This window comes from Sus scrofa, chromosome 2 (genome assembly GCF_000003025.6).
Source record: "Sus scrofa isolate TJ Tabasco breed Duroc chromosome 2, Sscrofa11.1, whole genome shotgun sequence".
NCBI classification, from domain to species: Eukaryota; Metazoa; Chordata; class Mammalia; order Artiodactyla; family Suidae; genus Sus; species Sus scrofa.
This window is the reverse complement of record NC_010444.4, coordinates 8,677,283-8,704,990: the sequence shown is the minus strand read 5'-3', so window position 1 is coordinate 8,704,990 and position 27,708 is coordinate 8,677,283. Positions and strand designations below refer to the sequence as shown.

Below are 27,708 nucleotides of genomic sequence, written 5' to 3'. Positions count from 1 at the left end.
TTATTTTAGATTTTTGGTTTGCAGATGTTTTGATATAAGTCTATACAAACATTCAAGATTGTTTTAAGTTGCTAATCTCAACTACAAATTCTTTTTAGTATTCTGCATTCACAATCTTCTCTTCCCGATGACTGAAGGCTGTGTACCAGACTTATTTTAGCTCGTTTGGAGAACATGTACATGTCAAAGTCCATCTTGGTTTTACCTAATCACTGAGGAAAGAACATCAGAGAGTAAACCTTTAAACAGATTTAATGGTCACCTGCTGGAAGTACCTTTAGTAAATAATTTTCTCTAAAAAGTAGTATCTCCTGCTTCCAAAAAGACTGGGGAAACTGCTTCCACTGCTCTGTTGCAGTAGTGAGTGACAAGTCCCACTGATGACAAATTGGTGTGAGGTCACACAGACTTTGTGTGAGTTAAAAAAAAGGAAATATTTTTCTCTCTTTAAACTTATGTCCATAACTTAATGTGACTTTTCTTGAAGATATCCTCTTCACAATGGCCTTTGAGGAGCTCCTGAACGAAGTTGGTGGTTTGGGGAAATTCCAGATCCTTCAGATGGTTCTAGCTCTTCCTTGTCTCATGTTAACAATTTGTCAAATTCTGTTGGAGAATTTCACTGCAGCCATTCCTGCTCATCGCTGCTGGGTCCACATCCTTGATAATGACACTGTCTCTGATAACGATACAGGGACTCTCAGCCCTGATGTTCTCCTGAGAATCTCCATCCCCCTGGACTCAAACTTGAAACCTGAGAAATGTCATCGCTTCCTCCACCCCCAGTGGCAGCTCCTTCACCTGAGTGGGACCTTCCCCAATGTGACTGATCTGGACACGGAGCCCTGTGTGGATGGCTGGGTGTATGACCGAAGCTCCTTCTCCTCCACAATCGTGACTGAGGTAAAGGCTCCATCTAACTTTCATGAGTCTATAGTCTGGGTGTTCAGAATCATATAAAAATAGGCAACATTCACATCTTCAATTATTCTGTAGATAGTGTAGTCAGCTTTCCTTTATTCTTTTAGAGAATAACAATTGCTTTTTAATTTTTAAGTCTTATGATTGATGACAGTGAAATCAACAAACTGGATATGAATTTTACCAACCAAAGCTTAGTTTAGGGTGAAGATTTCTGGTTACACAAGTTACTCGATATAATATGTGGGAAATTATTCTTGGTCATCTGTTCTCAGTCTAGTTTCAATGTATAATTGATACTGTTGAGGGTTTCCTTGGTTTCTAGGGAATTGAAGATGGAAATGCAGAGAAAACATCTGTATTAATTTTTAAAAATTCCACATCCTGGAATTTTTACTAATAAAAGAAACAAATGAAGTGTGCATTTCATTCTAGATTGCCGTCCAGTCATCAGTAATGAAAAAAAAATATCCTCAGTGTTTTCAATTTTTGGCAAAGATGGAGAGCCAGTGAGGTATGCAAGTGATAGGTGAATATGAATATTGATCCAGATATAACCTAGGATAATTATTTGAAGATTCCTATAAAAAATGCTTAAACTGAGACATGTATGCTATGGATGAGTAAATGTAGTGAAGGCATGTAGTTCACTGAGGGCTATCGGAGTGAGTGAAACTGAGAATTATGAGGTGCTGTGAAGCTCCTTGCTGCTGGTTTCCTTCTCTTCCAGTGGGACCTCGTATGTGATTATCAGTCACAGAAACCATTGGTTCAATTTGCATTCATGGCTGGAATGCTGCTGGGAGGCTTCATATATGGCTGTCTCTCAGACAGGTGCGTGTCTCCAAATTATTGCTGCCCTTCCTCTGTGGTGTTTTCATGGTTTATGATTAACTCCTTCATAAAGAAGTCTTTATTGAGTTTCAATGTACAATTGATACTGTTGAGGGTTTCCTTGGTTTCTAGGGAATTGAAGATGGAAATGTAGAATTCCATTCATGGTTGCAAAAAAAATGGCATTTTTTTTTTGTCTCAGAGATCTCTGCACTGGACACAGAAATGACCTCTCCATAAGATCTGGTGGCATTTCAGAACACTATTTAGCGGTGAGGTCCGTAAACTTCATTTCTGAAGATGAAAGAGTTACCAATGGGAAGTGAGAGGAATGTTCTTCAAGAAAGGAGGTTCACTCTCATTGGAGAAACAGCATTGTGGGCCTTTGCCATGGCTTGTGGGTTCTTACACGGGTCATTTCACGGCTAGCCACTCTAATTAGTGTTCATTTGCATAAAATCTTGGTGCTAAATGAGATGGTACTGAAGTTGAATTTTGAAATAACTCTATCTGTAATATGGATGTTTGGTTTTACTGATTGAAAGCCTCATTAGAGGTAATTCTTTCAGTAATACAAGGTAATTAATTTATAGACCACAGGAATCATAATATGAGGGATGAAAAGTTTAGGTTATCCGGTACCTGGTAGTGATCCTCTTAAGGCAGAGGACAGCCATGGCAGCCATGCACTGAAATCTCCCATAGGAGAAACGGGAGGTTTAAACTTTCTCTTGTCTTCTATAAGCCCAACATAATTTAATCTTATGGATGAAATTTGTGAGTTCTGAATGTATCACCTCATTGTAATGCATAAGATTTCAGGGCCTAGTGCTCAGGTTGACCAGTCTTCTGATGGAGGCTTTTATGATGCTTCACAATAAGATATTGATTGATCAGTTTAAATGGCCTAGGGTAATAGATGCATGTGTGTGTGTGTGTGTGTGTGTGTGTGTGCACGCGTGTGCGTGTGTGTGTAAGGGGGTTATGACAGGAGACATGAGAGGAAAATTTGTTGAAGAATAGGGAGCCTGACAGCTAAGTTAAAGATCTTGAACTTCGAGTAGATTAGAAGCTTCTGGACCTTGGCATAAAAAACAAATATGAGAAGTGCATTTACATTAAACCGGAAAAATTCTTCACAGCAAAGTAATGATCAATGAAATGAAGTGGAAACCTACAGAATGAGAGAAAAGATACAAAAAAAAATAGATCTAATAAGTTAACGTTCAAACTGTACAGAAAACTATTACAATCAAGAACAAAAACAAACAAAAAGTAACCCGACTTTGAAAAATGGCAAAGGAACTGAATAGGTATTTCTCCAAAGATACAGAAATAGGCAACCATTATATGAAAAAATGCTTAACATCACTAACTATCAGAGAAATAGAAATTAAAACAAAAATGATATATATCCTCATCAATTCCGATGGCTATTATATTGAAGATGCCATTGACAAGACTAATTTCAAGGAGTTTTCTTTATGTTTTCTTCTGCAAGTTTTACTGCTTTGGGGTAATTGTGAAAAACTGAAAGCATTTCCACTAAGATCAGGAAGAAGACAAGGCTGTCCTCTTTCACCACTGTTATTCAACGTAGTTTTGAAAGTCCTAACTATGGCAATTGGAGAAGAAAAAGAAATAAAAGGAATCCAAATTGGAAAAGAAGAAGTAAAACTTTCCCTGTTTGCAGATGACATGATAATATACCTAGAAAATCTGAAAGACATTACCAGAACACTGTTAGAGCTCATCAACAAATTTGGTAGCGATAAAGAGGCAGGATACAAAATTAATAGACAGAAATCTATTGCTTTTTTTTTTGCGCTTTTTTAGGGCCACACCCATGGCATATGGAAGTTCCCAGGCTAGGGAGCTAGCCTATCAGAGCTGTAGCTTCTGGCCTACAGCACAGCCACAGTCACTTGGGATTGAGCCAAGTCTGCAACCTACATCACAGCTCACAGCAACGCCGCCAGATCCTTAACCCACTGAGTGAGACCAGGGATTGAACCTGCGTCCTCATGGATCCTAGTTGAGCTCATTACTGCTGGGCCACAATGGGAACTCTCATTGCTTTTTCCATATGCTAACAATGAAAGATCAGAATGTGATAAAATTTCTATTTGGATTGATGAAAACGTTTTAGAAACAGACAATGGTGATGGTTCTACAACACAATAAATGTAATTAACCACTGAATTGTATGTCTAAAAATGACTAAAATGACAAGTATTGTATTGTATAACAATAAAAACATTCAAATATGAAACCAACTGTCATTGTGAATTGTGTATCTATGGCTGTCACTTTTTCCTTCATATGTTTCAAACACTAGTTGAATTAAGATACATTTGACATTTTCAGCACCTTCATTTCTAAAACTATTATTTTGTTCTGAAATGTATTTGATGATAATATAAATATACTCCAGCCATTTATTATTACTATCTTGTATCTTTTTCTATCAATTTGCTTTCAACCTATAATATTTTAAGTGTATTGTGGGCAGTGTAATATTGTGTTTTTTTTTTTTTTTAAGATTCTGGTAATCTCTATCAGCTGACTGTGCTTAGGCCATTAGCACTTAGTTCAATGTGATTGCTATGACTTTGCTTCAGTCTACCAATTTGTTTTTTGTTTTCTAAATTATTATTATCATTATTATCATTATTTGTCTTTTGAGGGCTGCACCCGCAGCATATGGAGGTTCCCAGGCTAGGGGTCCAATTGGAGCTGTTGCTTCCGGTCTATGGCAGAGCCACAGCAACACCAGATCTGAGTCTCATCTGCAACCTACACCACAGCTCACGGCAATGCCGGATCCTTTTTTTTTTTTTTTTTTAATAATTTTTTTATTTTCCCACTGTACAGCAAGGGGGTCAGGTTATCCTTACATGTATACATTACAATTACATTTTTTCCCCCACCGTTTGTTCTGTTGCAACATGAGTATCTAGACAAAGTTCTCAATGCTATTCAGCAGGATCTCCTTGTAAATCTATTCTAAGTTGTGTCTGATAAGCCCAAGCTCCCGATCCCTCCCACTCCCTCCCCCTCCCATCAGGTAGCCACAAGTCTCTTCTCCAAGTCCATGATTTTCTTTTCTGAGGAGATGTTCATTTGTGCTGGATATTAGATTCCAGTTATAAGTGATATCATATGGTATTTGTCTTTGTCTTTCTGGCTCATTTCACTCAGGATGAGATTCTCTAGTTCCATCCATGTTGCTGCAAATGGCATTATGTCATTCTTTTTTATGGCTGAGTAGTATTCCATCATGTATATATACCACATCTTCCAAATCCAATCATCTGTCGATGGACATTTGGGTTGTTTCCATGTCCTGCAATGCCGGATCCTTAACCCACTGAGCAAGGCCAGGGATCGAACCTGCAACCTCATGGTTCCTAGTTAGATTCGTTTCTGCTGTGCCACGACGGGAAAGCCTCTTGTGTGTGTGTGTGTGTTTTCTAAATTATTTTCTTGATGATAGTACTTATGAATATGATTATTTGGTGTTGTGTTTGGCCTTATGCTCCACATTTTCTGTGTGGGGGGATTATTTAAATATTTTAAATTCTGTTTTAAGATCGGAGAGGAATTCCCAATCCCAAACTTGTCTATCAGTTATTCTTAATGGGCATATAGATTAGAACATCCTATTCGGGAGTTCCCGTCGTGGCACAGTGGTTAACGAATCCGACTAGGAACCATGAGGTTGCGGGTTCGGTCCCTGCCCTTGCTCAGTGGGTTAAGGATCCGGCATTGCCGTGAGCTGTGGTGTAGGTTGCAGACGCGGCTCGGATCCCGCGTTGCTGTGGCTCTGGCGTAGGCCGGTGGCTACAGCTCCGATTCGACCCCTAGCCTGGGAACCTCCATATGCCGCGGGAGCGGCCCAAGAGATAGCAACAACAACAACAACAAAAGACAAAAAAAAAAAAAAGAACATCCTATTCAATCCACGTTATCTCCGCTAAGGCCCCGTATTCTTGACACCCCAAAAAACACAGAATTCATTTTCCTTATTTGTCCTTCACCTTCTTTTTCACTTCATTCTTCATTTTACATAATTCATTTCTCTGAGAGGTTTGTATAATATCCTCATTCTGGGTAATGGTGCTGTTATAGTCTGTACCCAAAAAGCTGTTATATTCTGTACTAGAAAGGCACATGGTTTGAGACCTATAAATCCAGATGCAACAAACAGTGACTCTTACATAAACTTTCAACAATTTAATGGATTGTTCCACTGATATTTTTCATTGTTTTAGCCTTATTTGTCTTACCTTAGAGACACAAGGACACTTTCAGCTCTCTTGTATTCTGGACACTCTAATACTTTGTATATACTCTCTACTATGCTAAATACGTATTTTAGTACAATGGGTACTTACAATGTATTATAATTTCTGACACTGTAGTTTCCTTTACAAGGCATCACTTGATGTCAGAGGCCTCCTGGTGGCCGGATGAAGGAGTTTGGTTTTGTTAGTCTGTATTATAGACAAAAGTTGTTACTTTAGGAGATTTCTATGTTTTTTTTCATCTTTTTGTCTTTTCTAGGGCTGCACCCACGGCGTATGGAGGTTCCCAGGCTAGGGGTCTAATTAGAGCTGCAGCTGCTGGCCTACACCAGAGCCGCAGCAATGCGGGATCTGAGCCACATCTGTCACCTACACCACACCTCACGGCAATGCTGGATCTTTAACCCACTGATTGAGGCAAGGGATCGAACTTGCAACCTCGTGGTTCCTAGTCAGATTCGTTAACCACTGAGCCACGATGGGAACTCCAGATTTCTATTGTTGATTTAGCACTTATTTCAGGTACCAAGAGTTGCTTGTGAGAACACTCTTTAAATTTCAGAGTATGTTTTTGTTTTCTTCTTCTTCTTCTTCTTCTTTTTTACAACATATCATCATTGCTCCGTAATGTAGCCAGTCTCTCTGTTTCTTAGGTTTGGGCGAAAGGTGATTCTCAGGTGGTGTTTGCTCCAGCTCGCCATCTCTGGGACCTGTGCAGCCTTTGCCCCCAACTTCCTCCTTTATTGCTCTCTACGCTTCTGGTCAGGTTGTTCTACTGTGGTCGCCATGTCAAATAACTGGATGCTCGGTAAGCCAACAATTTTGATTTCCTCCATTCCTCACCTTGAATTTGACCTTGAAAATCTACCCTTGTCTGACTTTAATACGCCCATTGGGTTTTCTTTCAGTTATAGAGTGGATAAGGTCCCAGTCAAAAGCCTGGGTAATAACACTGATGAACTGTGCCTTTAGTATGGGACAGATAATGCTGGGAGCACTGGCTTTAGTCTTTCGAGACTGGCGCACCCTGCAGCTCGTGGTGTCTCTACCTTTCTTTGTCTTCTTGTTCTTATCAAGGTATGGACCTCTCTCTTGCTCGGTCTTAAGGGAACCTGGGATGAAAAAGTATGTTGATATGGGATATATTGATTTCCTTATTTCATGGACCGTTTCTTACTGTTTGGACCTGAAACTCTTCTCACTCATTTGTTCACTCTGAACAATTTGAGATTTGAGAAGCAAACCTGGAAGTAACAAGGACATTTCTGCCTGAGAGCCCTAGGTATTTCCTGCCATTGTTCTTCATATATTTAACTCAGTAGAGTAATCAGTGTTATTACAACATTATTTTTCTTCGTATCAAATATAGACATGAATTCCCATGTGGCTCAGCAGAAACACACCTGAATAGTATCCATGAGGATGTGGGAACAATCCCTGCCCTTGCTCAGTGGGTTAAGGATCCGGCATTGCCCTGAACTGTGGTGTAGGTCACAGACATGGCTTGGATCCTGTGTTGCACAGGCTGTGGCATGGGCTGGCAGCTACAGCTTCAATTTGACCCCTACCCTGGGAACTTCCACACGCCACAGGTGCTGCCCTAAAATATATACATATACACACACACAAACTTTTTTTTTTAAAAAAAAAACCTTAATTTTTTTTGGCTTTGGAATGAATCTTGTCCCAGTAAATTTTCAGTGATTTTTTTATGTTGCGGATGGAATTGAATAAAGAAAGGTAGAAAATTTATTCATAGAGCAGTTTGAGAAAAGAGCATGATTTCTCCAGTGGTGAAAATGGCACGTAGACTGTGTCACTTACATGACGATTTCAACAATCTTTCTTCCTTTAAATAATTTTAACAAACGTTTTTTTTTTAAGTGGGCAACTTCATTCTTCCACTTAAAAATCATTCTACGGAGAATCAGATTTAGTAGACCGAAGAAGGTGACTATAGATCTAATAGAGAAAGTTCAGAGGGCAAGGACAGTATAATCCATGTCAGACTTGTCTGCGAAGTCATTCTGGCCTCACAACAATTCTGCAAGGAAAATGAACCTCCTCTCCTCATTTTTATTGATGAGAAAACTGAGGCAGGAATTCCCTTCGTGGCTCAGTGGTTAACGAACCTGACTAGTGTCCATGAGGATTCGGGTTCCATCCCTGGCTGTCTTCAGTGGGTTAAGGATCTGGCGTTGCCATGAACTGTGGTGTAGGTTGCAGATGCAGCTCGAATCCTGCGTTGCTGTGGCTATGATGTGGGCCAGCAGCTGCAGCTCCAGTTCAACCTCTAACCTAGGAACTTCCATATGCCTCAGGTATGGCCCTAAAAAACCAAAAACCAAAAAACAAACAAAACAAAACAAAAAGCAAAAAACAAAAAAGCAAAAACCCCCAAACAAAAATACCCTCCAAAACGGAGGCAGATGTAATGAAGTGACTCAATTGTGTATTGGCACGAATATTGCTGATAGTGTTAGGGGTATTTACAATATTTCTTAACCCCTAAGCTTACATAATTTGGGGGCCTCTTTTTATTTATTTATTTATTTTTGTCATTTCTTGGGCCGCTCCCTCGGCATATGGAGGTTCCCAGGCTAGGGGTCTAATCGGAGCTGTAGCCACCAGCCTACGCCAGAGCCACAGCAACGCGGGATCCGAGCCGCGTCTGCAACCTACACCACAGCTCATGGCAACGCCGGATCCTTAACCCACTGAGCAAGGGCAGGGACTGAACCCGCAACCTCATGGTTCCTAGTCGGATTCGTTAACCACTGCGCCACGACGGGAACTCCTGGGGGCCTCTTTTTAAAAAAAGAATATATATTATCAATGTATACCATGTGCACAAAGTTGGTAGATCCCACGCCAAACTTTGGAAGGGAATTGTGTATGTGAGGGACTCTCAAATCTCAGCTTCATAAGCTTCTTGGAAAATCTCTTGCTTAGAGGCAATTTGACTCCAAGGTCTGTGATCGTTTGCATGTGGTGTGCCTTTCAGGTACTCATAGTTTCCTCGAATTGATGTAACAGAACTTGAGTTTCTATTTATGACCCAGCAAGCGAAGCGGTGGCTAGGGAAGGCAAAAGCACATCTTTTGTCAATAATCATATGACTTACAAGCAAGAGAGAGTTGACTGCCTGCGTGAGCCCTTCTTTCATCAGGTGGCTGGTGGAATCTGCTCGGTGGCTGATTATCACCAATAAACCAGAGGAGGGCTTAAAGGAACTTCAAAAAGTTGCACGCAGAAATGGACTAAAGAATATTGAAGCCACCCTGAACATGGAGGTGAGCAGGACGGGGAAGGTGGTTCCTGGGTTGGAGGGAAGACATAAACTAACACCTGCCTTTTTCTTACCAAGATAGAAAAGCTGCTTTTCTATCATGTATATCTCATAGAAAAGAAGCTTTGAACACCGTATCAGGTCTTCCTTTAGCTCGCTTCCCGATCTCTCGCTCTAGCCTATGTTCTCTAGTGGATATGCCGACCCCTCTATGGCTTCTTTTTCAAAATATCATTGTTGCTGTATTATTTCCTGGAGTCTCTCTTAACTCCCTACATCCTCCTTCATGTAACATTCACACCTGTGATTCCTTGCTTAATATGTTACACTAGAAAGAAACAGAACCCATCTCTCTTGTCCTATTGCGTGCCAGTACTCTCCACAACACCTGACACTAAGTTGGCAAATAATGCATGTCTGTTGTTGTCCAAGGGTTTGAGAGCTACCATGCAGGAGGAGCTGGAGGCAGCACGGACCAAAACGACTCTGCTGGACTTGTTCCGCACACCCAACCTGCGTAAAAGGATATGTCTCCTGTTCTTTGTGAGGTGGGCTTGATACAGTGCATAGCAATATTCAAAATGGGAGACGTAATTCTATTGATTTCAAAGTTTTAGCACTGTTGTGAAAGGGAGGCAGTAATTTGGAGGTCAAAGGTACAGAAAACACACCAAATAAGACCCACCTGGAGATGAACATATGCTGTAAGTTGGTTATGTCATACCACAGTACTTCTCCCCTCAGTGGAGACTGATGCTGAGACCATCCATCACAGTACAGATTTGGGCATTTAATTTTCTTTCTTTCTTTCTTTCTTTCTTTCTTTCTTTCTTTCTTTTTCTTTCTTTCTTTCTTTTCTTTTCTTTCTTTCTTTCTTTCTTTTTCTTTCTGTCTTTTGTCTTTTTTAGGGCTGCGTCTGTGGCATATGGAGGTTCCCAGGCTAGGGGTCTAATCGAAGCTATTACTGCCAGGCTATGCCAGAGCCACAGCAATACCAGATCTGAGCCGTGTCTGCAACCTACACCACAGCTCATGTCAACGCCGGGTCCTTAACCCACTGAGGGAGGCCAGGGATCGAACCTGGAACTTCATGGTTCCTAGTCAGATTCGTTTCCACTGTGCCATGATGGGAACTCCTAATTTTTGTTATTTTTTTACTTTAATTTTAATTGAGGCATATTTTCAAACAGATAGTGAAGAGAGCATGCATATCTACGGATCAATGAATATTTCAATATATAAAAATGTATGCTAATGTCCAGATCCAGACACATGATTCCCTCCCCTATCCTATACAACAATAACCACATCACCTCCACCACCACTGCTACGGCCCCATTCTTGTTCCCTCTTCACTGCCCTCACTTGTTCAAATGTTCTGATCTCCACCACGGAGGAATGTTGCCTGATCTTGACCTTGACATGATGTAAATGGCAGAAGGTCTCTGTGACAAGCCCCCTTTCCTTAGGTTCATTCATGAAGATTCATCCATTCTGTAGGTTGTTCTCCTTCCTAGGGTTTTAGTTTGCCTTAGATGAATACCCTACAATTTATCCATTTACTTCAATGTTGGTGTCATTTTATGGGTGTCCGATTTGGATGCACTATTTGTCTGTTAGCATGAGGGCTTCTGCAGAAAATCTTGTTCATTATCTCTTATGTCTATAAAGTCAGGAAGATAAATTTAATTTTTAATTTTTTTGATAAAATTTTGTGAGTTTAGTAGTAGAAATACTTTTTTCTCTTTTTAAATTTTATTTTGTTAAAACACAGTTGATTTGGGAGTTCCCATTATGGTGCAGCGGAAATGAAGCCAACTAGGAACCATGAGGTTGTGGGTTCTATCTCTAGCCTCGCTCAATGGGTTAAGGATCCGGCATTACCGTGAGCTGTGGTGTAGGTCACAGATGTGGCTCAGATCTGGCATGGCTGTGGCTGTGGCATAGCCCAGCAGCTGTAGCTCCGATTAGACCCCTAGCCTGGAAACCTCCATATGCCACTAGTGTGGCCCTAAAGAGACAAAAGACAAAATATATATATATATACACATATATATGTATACATATATACACACATATACACATATATATGTATATATATATATAGTCGATTTATAGCGTTGTGTCAATTTCTGCTTACGTCATAGTGACCCTTCACACATACCTATACATTCTTTTTCTCATACTATCTTCCATCATGTTCTATCCCAAGAGATTGGATATAGCTCCCTATGCTGTACAGTAGGACAGATGAATGGATTAAGAAGATGTATGGAGTTCCCGTCGTGACTCAGTGGTAACAAATCCAACTAGGAAACCATGAGGTTGTGGGTTCAATCCCTGGCCTTGCTCAGTGGTTAAGGATCTGGTGTTGCTGTGAGCTGTGGTGTAGGTCACAGACGTGGCTCGGATTCTGCATTGCTGTGGCTCTGGTATAGGCCGGCAGCTACAGCTCTGATTAGACCCCTAGCCTGGGAATCTCCATATGTCGCAGATGTGGCCATAGGAAAGTTTAAAAAAAAAAAAAGACAAAAAAAGACAAAAAAAGAAGATGTGGTACATGCACACAGTGGAATACTACTCAGCCATGAAAAGAACAAGATAATGGCATTTATGGAGTTCCCCTTGTGGCTTAGCAGGTTAAGAACCCAACATAGTGGCTGTGAGATTTAATCCCTGGCTTTGTTCGGTGTGTTAAGGATCCGGTCTTGCTTAAGGCTGTGGTGTAGGCCAGCAGCTGCAGCACCAATTCAACCCCTAGCCCTGGAAGTTCCATATGTCACAGACACAGCCCTAAAAAGAAAAAAAAAAAAAAAAAAGGCAATTTGCAGCAATTTTGGGATGCAACTAGAGAATCTCATACTAAGTGAAGTACGTCTGAAAGAGAAAGACAAATATCACATGAAATGCTTTTTTTTTCCGAACTAGTTTCATCATAGAACATGTGGACCAGAGGTGGTCTCCAAAAGGAGTAGATATTTTAAATATAATTCTGGATATTTAAAGACCTAACGTTCACCCACAAAAAGCATACAGAACAATAGAGACCATTGCCAGACTTGAGAGAGTAACTGTTGAATTGTATAATCTAGCTCTTCCTAGGTGTATCCTAGCAGATTGCTTCTGCATTTAACCGCATTGTGCTTTTTCAACTTTTCCATATCCACTAGGACACAGACTTATGTTTCTGAGTTTTAGACAATCAGAGTGGAAGGAAAAAAATACAGATAATGGTCAAGACAGGACTTGCTTGCAATTCTGTGATCTGTACCAGTTTTTTTTTTTTTTTCTATTGTATTATCTATACTTCTCTCTCAGTATAGTAGATAATTTAAGTGGATGCCTTTCCCTTAAGATGCTTCTGGGTGAAATTAGATCCCTAGTGGGAACCTCTGCCTTTATTACTAATGGTGGAGTTTTTTTTTAACATGTATTTTTAATGTTTTCTCTTAGCCCTAAGAAACAGATATGAACTTTAAATTTCCCAGGTTTGTATTAGCCCTCAGGACATTGTGCAGCCAGGCAAAGGGGACACAGGTAGTGTTTTTGCAGCTTCAATTACTAGTAGAGAGAGTAAAGAGAAATTCTTTACAGTACTGGGGTTGAAGGAGGAGAGGGAGAACTCACAGCATATCCAGCCCTCAAAAAGAAATTCCCTAGGGAGTTCCCATTGTGGCTCAGTGGTTAACGAATCTGACTAGGAACCATGAGGTTGTGGGTTCAATCCCTGGCCTTGCTCAGTGGGTCAAGGATCCGACGTTGCCGTGAGCTGTGGTATAGGTGGCAGACACCGCTCGGATCCCGAAAAGTTGCTGTGCCTGTGGTGTAGGCCGACAGCTGCAGCTCTGATTGGACCCCTAGCTTGAGAACCTCCTTATGCTGTGGGAGTGGCCCTAGAAAAGGCAAAAAGACAAAAAAAAAAAAAAAAAAAAGACAAAAAAAAGAAAAGAAAAAAGAAATTCCCCCAATTCAATTTTAATCCTCTATTCAAATTCTCTATACAACCCAGTTTGGAGATGGAGTCAGGGTATGTTTTTCTCATTGTCAACACCATGCTTTAGGAAACCAGACAAAAGAATTACACGAGTATCATTTTCCTTTACAGCTGTGCAATTTTTATGGTAACTTTATCATCTTGAAATTAAGAATTATGCCATCAGACACTTCGATATTGACTCTTGATTGAGTCAATATATTATCTTTACCTGCAGCACATGGGCTCTGAATCTTATGATATGGATTTTTCCTCTTTTGTTCCCTACAGATTTGCAAACGCAATACCCTTTTACGGCATCTTTATCAATCTACAGTACTTTGGGAGCAACATTTTCCTGTTCCAGGTCATCTTTGGAATTCTCACTGCCTCGGTCCGATTTGCTGCACTTTTATTTCTGAGTCATATGGACCGTCGACCAACCGTGATGTTATTCATGTGCTTACTGGGACTTTCTATTTTGGCCAACATGTTTGTGCCCCAAGGTGAGAGAAGACAGACTCTGGGGGAAAGGAAACGTCCTTTTCCCATCCTTCAGGGATCGCAATGGTCACACTTGTCTGAAGCCAGGAGTAAAGACAGGTCCTCCTTAAGGGCTAAGTATTCCTTCAAACCCATCTGAGAGTTTATAAGAAATTTTGCTGCTATGTTTTTGGGAAAAGAGTTGAAGGTCGGCGAGGGAAAGCTCAGGTGTATATTCATCTTTATCACATTGCACTAGTGTCTGGAAAATGGTCCCATTTACTCTAGGTAGTTTCTCTAGGGCAGCAATTGTTCATGTGCCTTTTTTTCCATATGCATGTTAAATAACAAGCTTGGAGGGGCGAGGCCGTGCAATTATAGCCCAGGTGAGGACAGGATATGGTCACTCCCCCTGTTTGGACTTCTACGACCAACTTTGATGACTGGTCTACTTCTCCATTTCTGCATATCCACATGTGACTGGGGCGTTGAGGCAGCATGACTACTGCTCTTGTGTATGGGAGTCCCTTCCAGGAAATGGAAGAGAATCCCCTATTTCAAATGATGAAGAAGTGTATAGAGGAAACAAGAAAGTAAGATTAACATCTTTGTCCATTCCCTGTTAGATTATTTTAGAGATGAATAGAATGATGCTAAGTAGTGAGTAGGAGAATCTTGGTGGGCACGGTGCTTCTCCATCTCCCAATGCAGGAACACGCTTTATGGCATTACAGACTGGGGACTCTGCTCCTCAGAGCATCATTGATGATGTGGGCTTATGCACTGCAATAGAGTTCTTTCCGATTTATTACACTACAATTAGATTTCTTTGTATATTATGCAGAAAACTGATTCCCTGAAACTTTTGGAGTGGTTCCAAAATTTTGACTTTTTTTCCCAATAGAAGTTTCCATCCTTGGTTCCTTATGTCCAGCATTGCTCTAGATCTAGCTTCTCTGCAGCCTGTCCACTAACAGTAGTCCTGTCCTTCTATTACTCCCTCGTGCCGTCCTCACCTGGTGGCAATGCTCTATGGACCCTAGGTTGACTGACTCATTTAAGTTTATGTGAGACATTCCTGACGTTGTCATTGAAAATCCCACATTGCTAAAAGCCTTCTCATTCCTAGAAAACCCAGGATTACTTACTGGTCTCTTTAAATTCTGCCCTTTAATTGTGACGTCTTCAGGGTTAGAGCTGAGTCCACATGACAATCCTACCATCCACAACAAGGTTACAGCAAGTACTGGGCAGAATAATGAAAGCAAATTTCTGCCAGACTCATCATTTCCTTCCTCTGGCAAAGCTCAGATATGCAGAAGGATTTTCTGCAATTAATCCAGATAATTTTATGTATTTTTTACCATCTATGTTGATAATTCTACATTTTACTATTTTTGAATCACTCATGGTCCTTAACTGTACAATTTTCCCTCCCTTTTTTTCTGTTGCTTTTGCTTTTGAGGGCCGCACCTGTGGCATATGGAAGCTCCCAGGACAGGGGCTGAATTGGAGCTACAGCTGCTAGCCCACGTCACAGACATAACAACGTAGAGCCCCGTCTACTACCTACCCCAGAGCTCACAGCAATGCTGGATCCTCAACCTACTGAGCAAGGCCAGGGTTCTAACCCGCATCCTCAAGGATTCTGTTTGGGTTCATTAACTGCTGAGCCATGAAGGGAACTCCCACAATTTTCTACAACTTATTTTAAACATACAAATAAACTTTAGAGGTTTTTTTTTTTTTTTCTGATTAAATTTGGTGGATGCTAATTCCTTTAGTTCAGATTTTTTTTTTTTTTTTTTTTTGGTCTTTTTGCTATTTCTTTGGGGCCGCTTCCACGGCATATGGAGGTTCCCAGGCCAGGGGTCCAAGGGAGCTGTAGCCACTGGCCTACACCAGAGCCACAGCAACGTGGGATCCGAGCCGCGTCTGCAACCTACACCACAGCTCACGGCAACGCCAGATCCTTAACCCACTGAGCAAGGGCAGGGACCGAACCCGCAACCTCATGGTTCCTAGTCGGATTCGTTAACCACTGCGCCACGATGGGAACTCCTAGTTCAGATTTTTTAATCTCATTGGTCTTCTTGTCTCCAGAAATGCAGACCCTGCGTGTGACCTTGGCAAGTTTGGGAATCAGCTTTGCTGCTGCTTTGTCAACTGTTATAGTGTCCATTATACCGAACTCATCCCCACTTTAGTCAGGTAATGAGTTTATGGATATTCTTCTTTTTTTTCTCTTTTCTAGGGCCACACCCATGGCATATGGAGGTTCCCAGGCTAGGAGTCTAATCAGAGCTGTAGCCACCAGTCTACACCACAGCCACAGCAACGCCGGATCCTTAACCCACTGAGCAAGGTCAGGGATGGAACCCGCAACCTCGTGGTTCCTTGTCAGATTCGTTAACCACTGTGCCATGACAGGAACTCCTGGATATTCTTCCAGGACCCAAAGTAGGTCTCTTCCAGCTAATTGATGGTTATTGTGAGAATAAACATAGTAAGATCTGTTCATTATAAAGCAATTATTTATAATAGTAATAATATAGTAAAAGCAATTGTAACTGAAGTTTATTGAATAAACTGACCTTGTGCCATGTTCCGTGTTAAGCATCCTCTCAATCTTTTGACCGCTTGTCCGGAGAGGTGCAGTGTGTCACTTCCATTTAAAATGGTGAAATTGGGTCCTCATGTACTTTGACCCTGAGAAAGACAGTTCAAAAATCACAAGGAAGTTACAGAAATAAGTATATTCCATCAAACCCATGTATTTAATAATCACGTTTTCTTGGTTGCACAATCACATCAAAATAATAGAACATAAAAAAATAACAGAACATAAGTTACTTGCACAAATTCTTGCTGGATCCTTATCTATCATTGCTTACCCCTCAGGGCAACAGCTTCGGGATTAGAAAATTTGGCTGCCAGAGGTGGGGCAACATTGGCTCCCCTCTTGATGACCGTAGCGGTGTATCTACCCACCTTGCCCTGGATCATCTATGCAGTAAGTCCCATCCTTGGTGGTCTTGTCATCTTCTTCCTACCTGAAACCAGAAATTTGCCTCTGCCGGACACCATCCAGGATGTGGAAAATGAGTGAGTAAACCTTCTATCCATCCCCTGGTGGGGACTGTGTGGTTTGGATCTTTGGGTGAGAAAGATGCAGCCCCTATTGGGTCCCTCAGATCCCTGGGCGGCTGAGCCTTGCCTGGGATGCTTCCACCCTGGGCCATTGCCTTTCATGAGTGGCAAGGTCATTTCTACCCATTGTGAGTTCTAGTCCAGGCTGCAGAGAGCCCCTCTGCCCTGTTCTCATGGGTAGTTTTAGTGCCAAAGAGACAATAACTAGCTCTGTTGTGAAGGCACATCCTACCTGCGCTCATGATGGTATTTCATGCTTGTCAATCCATAAGAGCCTGAGATATAAAAGGACAAGAAATGAGATGGCCAGGGAAGTAATAATGTTAGGATGCCATGTAAAGATTCTCTTGGGAAAGACAATAAGGAGATAAATCTTGTATATGTGCCGGTGAGATTCAAGAAATTTTGTTGATACAAGTAATGGAAATATTGAGGATAAGGAAAAGAGAAACTGGAAACAGGAAACTGGAAAAAGATACTTTAAAATAAGAAAAGCGGTATATTAGTGATCTGGAATTTCCACAATAAAGTTCTACAAACTGAGTGACTTAACGGAAATTTATTGTCTCACAGTTCTAGAGGCTGGAGGTCTGTTTTTTTGTTTGTTTGTTTGTTTGCTTTGTTTTTTGTCTTTTTGCCTTTTCTAGGCCCGTTCCTGAGGCATATGGAGGTTCCCGGGCTAGAGGTCTAATCGAAGCTGTAGCAACCGGCCTACGCCAGAGCCACAGCAACGCGGGATCCGAGCCGCGTCTGCAACCTACACCACAGCTCACGGCAGCGCCGGATCCTTAACCCACTGAGCAAGGCCAGGGACTGAACCCTCAACCTCATGGTTCCTAGTCGGATTCGTTAACCACTGAGCCACGACAGGAACCCCTGAGGCTGGAAGTCTGCATTCAAGTTGTTTGCAAGGTCTTACTTCCTCCGAATGGTCTAGAGAAGAATCTGTTCTAGGTCTCTTCCAGCTTCTGGTTGTTCCCTGGCTTGTGGAAGAATAACTGCAGTCTTCACATGGCAGCTCCCTGCATGCATTTATGTTCATATTTCCCTTTCACTTCGGGAAAACGTGGGTATTGGATTAGGAGCCCATCCTACCCCATCACGACCTTATCTTTATGAATTACATCTGTAATCACCCTGTTTTCAAACATGGCAATCTCACATTCTGAGAAACGGAGCGTTACGACTTTAACACATGAATTTTGGCAGGACAATTAAATGCGTAACAAATGGGAATTTCAGTCCACCTCTTGACTTCCCAAAGATGTCACTGGTCAGAGGTCTAAAGAGACCAAGAGAGAGTGGCAACTTGCAAACTGCCTTCTTGGGTCTGCCCAGTCAGCACAGCCTTTTCCAGCACGAGTGTCAATCCCTCATGGGTTTTTATTGGCTCAGAAAAAGTCAATGGTTAGAGGATCAGTTTGCACTTGTGCAGGGAGGGTACCCAAACTTATTTTTGTCTGTTTTTTAGTGTTTGTTTTTACTTAGTCATTTGTTGATTAATTGTTTCTGTTTTGTTTTTCAGCAACAAATTCTCAAGAAAAGCAAATGAAAAAGATTACTGCATAAAAGTGACAAAATTTTAAGGAGATTTTATGAGCTTACAAGTGAGGAAAAGAAAAATATGAAGAGAACAACTGGAGATTTCTTTGTATCTACAAACTAGCAAGAAAATATAACGGAAAGATGAATCGCATTTATAATTATACCATTAATTTGTACATGGGAACATGTAATTCCTTTACAGTTCAATATTTTGGGGAAGAAGTTGAACAAATCAAATTATGAATAAATTATTAATAGATAAGATTATTCAGAAAAAAAGGAATACCTTTCAATTAAGATGTGGCTGACAGATATATGCAGCAGCATATAGTGAACTATAAATAAATCTACAAAAACCAGAACAGTATAGCATATGCAACTGGAAATGAAAAGAAGTGCAGAAACAGATATCAAAGCATATACACTTCATACATGATTCTTTCACACCATAAATCGCTGGCAAATAGAAAGACCTATGATCTTGGGAAATATATTCATTGAAATAATGATTATGACATTTGAACAATGAAATTTTAAATGATTATTGCTTTCTTTTCGCAGTTTTCTCTTTATATTTTCAAAAATAGCATATACAATTTAAAATGCTATAAAGTATCAAAATTAAAGCACAAGTAACAGGGTAAGGAATTTCAAAATATATATATATTTAATAAAATCACTACAAATTAAGTTATATTCCAAGTGTCATGGCTTTTACAGGAAAAGTTGTTCATCTTTAGAAAACTAAATATAGAACTATCATGTGATCCAACAATCCTACTCCTGGGCAAAACTATAATTCAAAAAGATACATGCACCCCCATGTTCACTGCAGCACTATTCACAATAGCTAAGACATGGAAACAACCTAAATGTCCATTGACAGATGAATGGATTATGAAGCTATGGTACATATACACAATGGAATACTACTCAGCCATAAAAAAGAACAAAATAATGCCATTTGCAACAACATGAATGCAAACAAAATTTCTCATACAAAGTGAAGTAAGTCAGAAAGAGAAAGACAAACACCATATGATATCACTTATATGTGGAGTCTAAAACATGTCATGAATGAAACTATCTACAAAACAGAAACAGACTCACAGACAGAACAGACTTGTGGATGTCAAGGGGGAGGGGGAATGGAGTAGGATGGACTGAGAGTTTGGGGTGAGCAGATGCAAACTATTACATTTAGAATGGATAAACAATGAGACCCTAGTGTATAGCACAGGGAACTATATCCTATCTCTTGGGCTAGAACATGATGGAAAATAATATGAGAAAAAGAATGTGTATATTATATTATATATATAAATGCACACACATATATGTATGTATGTATACACACATATAAAGAATGTATATATACATATGTGTGTATATATATGTATATATTTATTTTTATTGAGGTATAGTTGATTTGCCATGTTGTGCCAATTACTGTTGTACTGCAAAGTAACTCAAGTATATATGAATATTGGCACAACATGGTCAATCAACTATACCTCAAAAAAAATTAAAAAAGAAAACCATAAAATACATAAGAAAGGAAAAAAAAATAATAGTAATTTAAGGCAAACCCAGTTTGAAAAATAAATTTGTGTTTTAATAACAGATTTAAATATACTAATAATTTTCATTATGGGTGAAGGCACACTGTAATGGGCATTCATAAATGTGGAAACATGCTCTAACTTTAAAAATTAAACATGCTATAGGCTGTTCAAAACAGTTGGCATTATATTGAGTTTTACTCAAATTTTTTTTTTTTTTTTGTCTTTTTGCCTTTTCTAGGGCCGCTCCCGCGGCATATGGAGGTTCCCAGGCTAGGAGTCTAATCAGAGCTGTAGCCACAGGCCTACGCCAGAGCCACAGCAATGCTGGATCCGAGCCTACACCACAGCTTACGGCGATGCCGGATCCCCAACCCACTGAGCAAGGCCAGGGATCGAACCCGCAACCTCATGGTTCCTAGTTGGATTCATTAACCACTGTACTACGACGGGAACTCCAAGTTTTACTCATATTTTAATTGAGCAAACTACAGTTGAAAATGTATCAAGTATAAAGGACTTGGCTTGTTCCTGTGGATACAAAGATTTAATGAGACAAAAACATAAAATTGGAAGTATCAAGTTGTCCGCAAATGAAGTCTGGCTGTCACATTGTGATTTTCTACAAGCCCATATTATTATTATTATTATTATTATTTTTTTTTAGAAAGTGATAGTAGCTGGGGAGTCTCATTGTACTTCATGTAAATAGTTGCCCCCCCCTTTTTTTGTATTTTTTCCTTTTGGGGCCACACCCATGGCATATGGAGGTTCCCAGGCTAAGGGTCTAGTTGGCGCTGTTGCTGCTGGCCTATGCCAGAGCCACAGCAATGCCAGATCCAAGCCGTGTCTGCAACCTACACCACAGCTCACAGCAATGCCGGATCCTTAACCCACTGAGCGAGGCCAAGGATCAAACTGGCGACCTTGTGGTTCTTAGATTCGTTTCTGCTACGCCATGACGGGAACTCCAAGTCCATATGATTATAACATGGAAATTCAAGTCTCTGTAAATTGGCAGGATTAAAGAGTTATTTTGGGTGCTTATACCTCAATATCTCTCCATTTGAGTTATCAAGATTGGAGCATCTTTATACAAAGCCAAAAGACTGAGTTAAAGAATAAAAAAATGTTTTTAATTTTTCTGTACAAAAAATTACCAGGTCACTGAAAGAGCACACTTTATCTGCATCTACTTTGTGCTTCTACAATTCTTTGTCTTCCCTGATACATTTATTCATGTATATTGAGGTGAACATATGGTTATTCTTGTTTAGTCTAACTGGCAAATTACACTGATGAATTTTAAAATGTGAAGCTTCTGCTAGGATAAGCCTACACGCTCAGGATATAAGAACTTTTATTTTTTAACATTGTTTTATCTGATTTGCTAAAATTAAGTGAGAGGTTTTTACATCAATGTTAATGACAGCTATTGGTCTCTAGATCAACATCTTTTTCTGCTACTGATATCAGATAATGGTACCCACATAGAATGTATGGAAACTCTCTTTCCTCTTTCATTCCTGAAAGAGTTTGTGCAAAATGGGAGTTAGGTCTTCCATAAATATTTGGTAAAAGTTTCTGGTGAAGATACCCGCCGTTTTCTTTGTGGGAGGGTGTTTAACAAACAAGTTATTTTGTAGGACTATTCTGTTCATCTGTTTCTTCATGAATATTTTTCCTCTTTTCATGGAGCCTATTCTCCTATATTTTTGCTTACCTGGTAATTATTCCTGGAAGCTGAGCATTGTGAGTTAACACTTGGGTGCAGGATATTTTTGTTTCCCTAAAAATATTATTGAGATGTTTGAGATATGCCTAAAATTTCCTGGAACCACTGCTGATCTTGATGGATCTGGGGGAAATCCAGAGGACTCTGTTTTGGGTAACAGGACTTGTCCTAAAGCGAAAAATACCATCAAGGGGCCAAATAACCTTGGGCAAAAGAAACGTCTGGACTTACCTCCTGGCTTGCTCACCAGATTTGAAACCAAACCAGGTTTGTTTGCCTATTACACAGCAAGCCAAACACTGAGTGGCTGAGGTTTGCAGCAGAGAAAGGTGTAATCATGAAGTGAACAAGTAAGGATACAGGAGAACAAATCTCATATTTGCCTTCCAAGTCCAGAGGCTTGAGATATTTCTAGTATAAAGAAGCAGGTGATCTTGGGCACTTGGAAAGGTGATTGGAGGATGGGAAAACGTGGGGTAATTCATTTCTGTGCAGGCCAGTATTAGGGCTGATGGGCTCCGCTAGTCTCAGCCAGGTGTATTGGGCAGAAACCAACTCCAAATTTTTGGAAAACAACTTAAACCCCCGTTCCTGCTGTGACTCACACATTTGACACATTATCTATAGGGATGAGTTAGAAGTCTGGTGGTAAACTACTGAGGTTTTGTGAAGTTTAGAGGATAGGCAGTTCGAGAAAGGGAAAAAAATACAACTAAAATGGGCTTACTCAGTAAATGCAGGTTACAAGCAGAGGGGCTTCTGAGATGATGTTCCCTAATCTGCTGCTCCGTAAGGCACCCTCAAGGATCTCTATTAAGCACCACCTTCGATTCTATGGAGCACAGTTTCACAATTTCTCCCTCCACATTTTTCTCTCACTTATAAATAAACTTTATGTGTCTCTCTGCTTCCTGTTCATTTCCCTCTTGTCCCATTCTTAATTTTTTTCTTTGAAAAATTTAAATTATGGAATATAATTACCTACAGAAAACAATTTTAAATAAACACTCATATATAGACACCGTATATACCCAAATTACATGTATATTACTGTATTGCGGTGGTACAGAGCTTTCCTTAACAGAGGAGGAGTGTTCTGATCCTGGCACACTCTGTCTCGTCTCTTGACTAAATGGACCTTGGACACTGGGAAGATTGATAAAGAAACTATTTTAGACTGTGAAAGTATTTTATAGTAATATATCCGTATGTTTAAAAATAATAGCACAAAGTGGATGGGGGAGGAAATAGAACTACACAGAGGTAAAGTTTATATATATTATTGGAATTCAGTGAGTATAAATATGAAGTAGTTTCTGATAGATTATGCTGTGTATTATAAGCTCTACCACAACCACTGAGAAAGCATTGAGGAAAAATAAAAGAGTAAAAATGCTTACATAACTTAAATGATACATTAGAAGATATTTAAAATGAAACATGATATTAAAAGAGGATCAGAGAGGAGTTCCCATTGTGGCTCAGTGGTTAACGAATCCGACTAGGAACCATGAGGTTGTGGGTTCAATCCCTGGCCTTGCTCAGTGGGTTAAGGATCCCGTGTTGCTGTGAGCTGTGGTGTAGGTCGCAGACGGGGCTCCGATCCCATGTTGCTGTGGCTCTGGTGTAGGCTGTCGGCCACAGCTCTGATTAGACCCTTCGCCTGGGAACCTCCATATGCTGCGGGAGTGGCCCAAGAAATGGCCAAAAAAAAGACAAAAAAAAAAAAAAAAAAGGATCAGAGAAACAAAATAGTCAGAAAGAAAAAGAAAATCAAAATAAGTGATGTGATTCCAACAATATCAAAATAATATTTGCAATCTAACTAGAAGCAGAGACTGTCTGACTGGATGAAAACCATTAACATCCAACTACAGGTTGTTGATAGGAAATATACTTTAAGTTCGAAGGTACAACAGGTTGAAAGTAAAAGGTAGAAAAAGACATACTTCAAACAACAACCAAGACAGCTAGTGTGACTATCTAAATGTCATATAAAATAGACTTTAGAACAACTGTTACAAAGCAAAATATGGACAGTTTAGGAAGATAAATAAGTCAATTCTTTAAGAAGATATAATAATTATAAATCTGCATAAACTTAACAATAGAACCCTACAATGCATGAAGCAAAAAATGACAGGATTGAAGGGAGAACATAGAAAATTCAACAGTAAGAGTCCTACTAAATACAATGGATAGAACAATTAGCCGGGATGTCAGGAAGGGTAAATAAGACTTGAACAATTCTATAAGCAAATGAACAATTCTAACACATACAGAATACATCACCTAAAACACCACAATACCTATTCTTCTCAAGAATTTATGTGACATACTCCAGAATAGATGATATATTATTAAACAATCTTTATACACAGTAAAGGACTGAAATAATACAAAGTATGTTCATGGACCACAATGGAATTAAATTAGAAATCAACAAAATAAATTTTGAGAAATTCAGAAATTTGAGGGAATTAAGTAACATCTTCCTACCTAACCATTAATTAAAGAAGAAATCACATGGCAAATTAGAAAAAAAAATTGAGATTAAAGATTATGAAAACATAATACACCAAAAGTTATAGGATGCACTAAAGCATGATCTAGGAATACATGACTATAATAAAGAAAAAGAGTGCAAATCAGCCATCTAAGCTTCAAATTTTGAACTTGAAACCAAACACCAACAAAGCAGAAGGAAAGTAATAAAGTCAGAAAAAAATTAATAAAAACAATGGAGAACAACTGATGAAAGCAAAATTACTTCTTTGAAAAGATGAAAAAAAGAGGGAGAATAAACTTTAGGTTGCTTACAAGAGAAAAAATAAGAAGAGGCTCAAATTTCTGAAATCACAAGTCAAAGAGACCAGATAGGTAATGCTGTACACAACTGAATGTCAAGAAACAAGATAATTTTGATGAAATGGAAAAATTCCTAGGCAGACAAAATTTACCAAAACTGACTCAAGGAATGGAAAATCTTCATAAGACCATAAAAGTTAAAGCTCTTGAATCATTAACTTCAAAATTTTCCATAAAGAGAAGCTCAGACTCATGGAGCTTAGCCTGGTTAGGAGTTCCTGTCGTGGATCAGTGGTTAATGAACGCAACTAGTATCCATGAGGATGCGGGTTTGATCCCTGGCCTCACTCAGTGGGTTAAAGGACCTCCTGCTGCCGTGAGCTGTGGTGTAGGTCGCAGTCATGGCTCGGACCCCATGGTGCTGTAGCTGTGAGGTAGGCTGGCAGCTACGGCTCAGGTTCGACCCCTAGCCTGGGAACCTCCATGTGCTGCGGGTGTGGCCCTAAAAAGACAAAAGACCAAAGTACAAAAATAAATGCAATTAAAGTGAATCCTTCACAAACTTGAGAAGCGAGCACTTCCAACTCATATTACACCTCAATAAAGCTGAAAATGAGCATCTACAAAAATTGTCATCCTGGATGATGTTAAGTCTGATTTCTTCAACAGAAATTCAGAAATATAATGATGTTGACAGTCACCGTGTATTCTCAACAACGTATTGAAAGTTCTAGTGAAGGTAGTTAGACCAGAAAAATAAATAAAAGACACCCATATTAGAAATGAAAAAGCAAAACTGTCTTTATTTATACATGGCATGGTTCTGTATGTAGAAATTCTCAAGGATCTACAAAATATCTATTAGCAGTAATAAATGAGTTTATCAACTTTGTAAGATACAAAATAAATTGCAAAAATCGATTTTATTTCTCTATACTAGCAATAAACAATTCAAAAATAAATCTTAAAAAATCAATTTACTATTGTATCACAGAGAATAAAATACACAGAAAAAAATCTAGGAGGGCAAGAATTGTCAACTGTAAACCAAAAAGCAGCATTCTGAGAAAATAAAGATCTCAATAATAGTCTCGTACTGGGTAGCGTAGTATTGCCAATAAAGCAATATTTCCCAAGTTGATCTACAGCTTCAACCCAGTTTCTATACAAATCTTAGCTGGCTTTCTTTAATTTTGGCAGAAATTGACATGCTGTCATTAAAATTCAAATGGAAATTCAAAGACTCAAACTGCCAAAACTATATTGAGAAAGCAGAAAATAGAGGACTTTCACTTTTCAAACAGAGGTTACTGCCAAGCTATACAGTATAGTGTGGTTCAGGCATAAGGATAGACTTAGACACAAAGGGATAAAATTGAGAGCACAGAAATAAACCCTAAAGTTATACTCCATTGATTTTTAACAAAAGGGGACCAGAAAATTCAGTGAGGAGGAGAAAGTCTTCAAAAAATGATTGGACAGATAGATACACACATACCAAAAATAGTTTTGGTCCTCTACCTAATATGATAAACAAACATCAAAATAAATCGGAGACTTAAATATTAAACAAACAAACATCAAAATGAATCATAGACAAATATAAGAACTAAAACTATAAATGTTCAGAAGAAAACACAGGAGTAAATATTCATGATATTGACTAGGCAATGATTTCTTAGATGTGACACAAAAGAACAAATGATAAAAGAAACGGACCTAAGAAAGATGGCAGAATAGGAGGTCCCAGTCCTTCTCTCCGACAGAAACACCAATTTAACAAATGTTTGGGAATGAAAATTCCTTTATGAGATGTTCAGAATCCAGGTAAGAGGTTTCATTATCCTAGGGGAGCAGAAAAATGAGAAAGGACCTCTTTAAAATTGCGGAGTTCTGCTTTCCCAGGGTTCCGGTCTCACAATAAGGCACAGCAAAGAACTGAGAAAGATCCTTTTGGTCCCCACTTTCTTTCACGGGAGAGAGAGAGAGAAAGCCTGTCTGTGAATTCTAGCATCGGGCCATGACAATGGACCTTAACAAGCCAGCCCACCCAGGGCGCCAGCCAACTGACCTGTCCATAGTGTCTGAACAAGCTGACTGGTGTAGGGCTTTCCCTGCAGAAGCCTGTAAGGACTGGAAAAGCCGACTGCTTCTTTAAATAGAAAGACAGAAATGCAAGGCTACAAGGGTTATGAAGACTTGGGAGAAAAACTGATTCATCCAAATTAACAAAATGCAGCTCTAATAATTGACCATAAAGAAATCCTTATCTAGACAGAACACTGAAAACCAGATATAAAGGAAAAAAAGAAAAATCATTATATTAAAAAAAAAAAAAAGAAATCCCTACCTATGACCTTCCTGACAAAGACTTCAAAGAATCCTTTCAAAGAAGCTCAGGGAGTTCTTTCAGCTGCAAAGAAATAGTAACAACGTGGAAACATGAGCAGCAACATGAAAACATAACAAAGTATAAATCTCACTGGTAAAGGTGAAGGGAAATATATAAACAAATAATAACATAATAATGTAATGGTGGCACATAAATCACCTTTTAACCCGACATAAAAGCTAAATACAAAAGCATTAATAATTATGACCATAAACATTTGTTTTATAAATACACAGTAAGATGTAAATTCTGACACCAATAACATATACTCTGTGTGTGAAATAAATTTGTGGAGTTTTGTATGCAATTGAAATTAGTTGCTATCAGCTTCAAATAGACTGTTAAAGCTACGAAAAGTTTTATGCAGGTATTACAGTAACCAGATAGGAAAAATTGACAGTAGATACAAAAAGAATAAATATACATACATAACATTCTATTGTTTACAGTTTCATTTTAGTTAAAATTTGCACATGGTCAAATTACAAATTCCAAGCTCAAAATTCAATGTGTTTGGATAAATTCATATACTTGTAGACTACAATTCTATCAATGGGCAGATTAATTCCATCTACCCAGAAAGCGCTTTTGTGCTCATTTCTTAGAATTGTCCCCAAACTCTCACTTCTCTTCCACTGTATATTTCACTTGGTATTAATTTTGCTTATTTGACAAAATCACCTAAATGGAATTATATGCTAATTTTTTT

The 27,708-nt window shown here is 39.3% G+C and overlaps 1 protein-coding gene and 1 long non-coding RNA gene across 8 annotated transcripts; one reads left to right on the top strand and one right to left on the bottom strand.

Moving 5' to 3' along the window:
* Positions 35-19,192, top strand: LOC100514700 (solute carrier family 22 member 10). Its single transcript, XM_003122615.6, is given in 11 exon segments — positions 35-903; positions 1,652-1,755; positions 6,716-6,870; positions 6,971-7,139; positions 9,232-9,355; positions 9,784-9,899; positions 13,616-13,830; positions 15,911-15,964; positions 15,967-16,018; positions 16,709-16,912; positions 18,483-19,192. Coding segments are annotated over 11 exon segments (1,656 nt in total). The 5' UTR covers positions 35-501; the 3' UTR covers positions 18,544-19,192.
* Positions 5,707-27,152, bottom strand: LOC110259244. 7 transcript variants are annotated; one of them, XR_002341452.1, is made up of 4 exons: positions 26,679-27,152; positions 26,327-26,452; positions 16,402-16,516; positions 7,046-7,174 (listed from the first exon to the last, which is right to left on the bottom strand). It is a non-coding gene; the product is annotated as an uncharacterized LOC110259244 (long non-coding RNA). The 7 variants fall into 7 exon arrangements; XR_002341457.1 differs by lacking the exons at positions 7,046-7,174; positions 26,327-26,452 and adding an exon at positions 5,707-6,251 and having other exon boundaries at positions 26,679-27,150; XR_002341455.1 differs by lacking the exons at positions 7,046-7,174; positions 26,679-27,152 and adding an exon at positions 5,707-6,251 and having other exon boundaries at positions 26,327-26,665.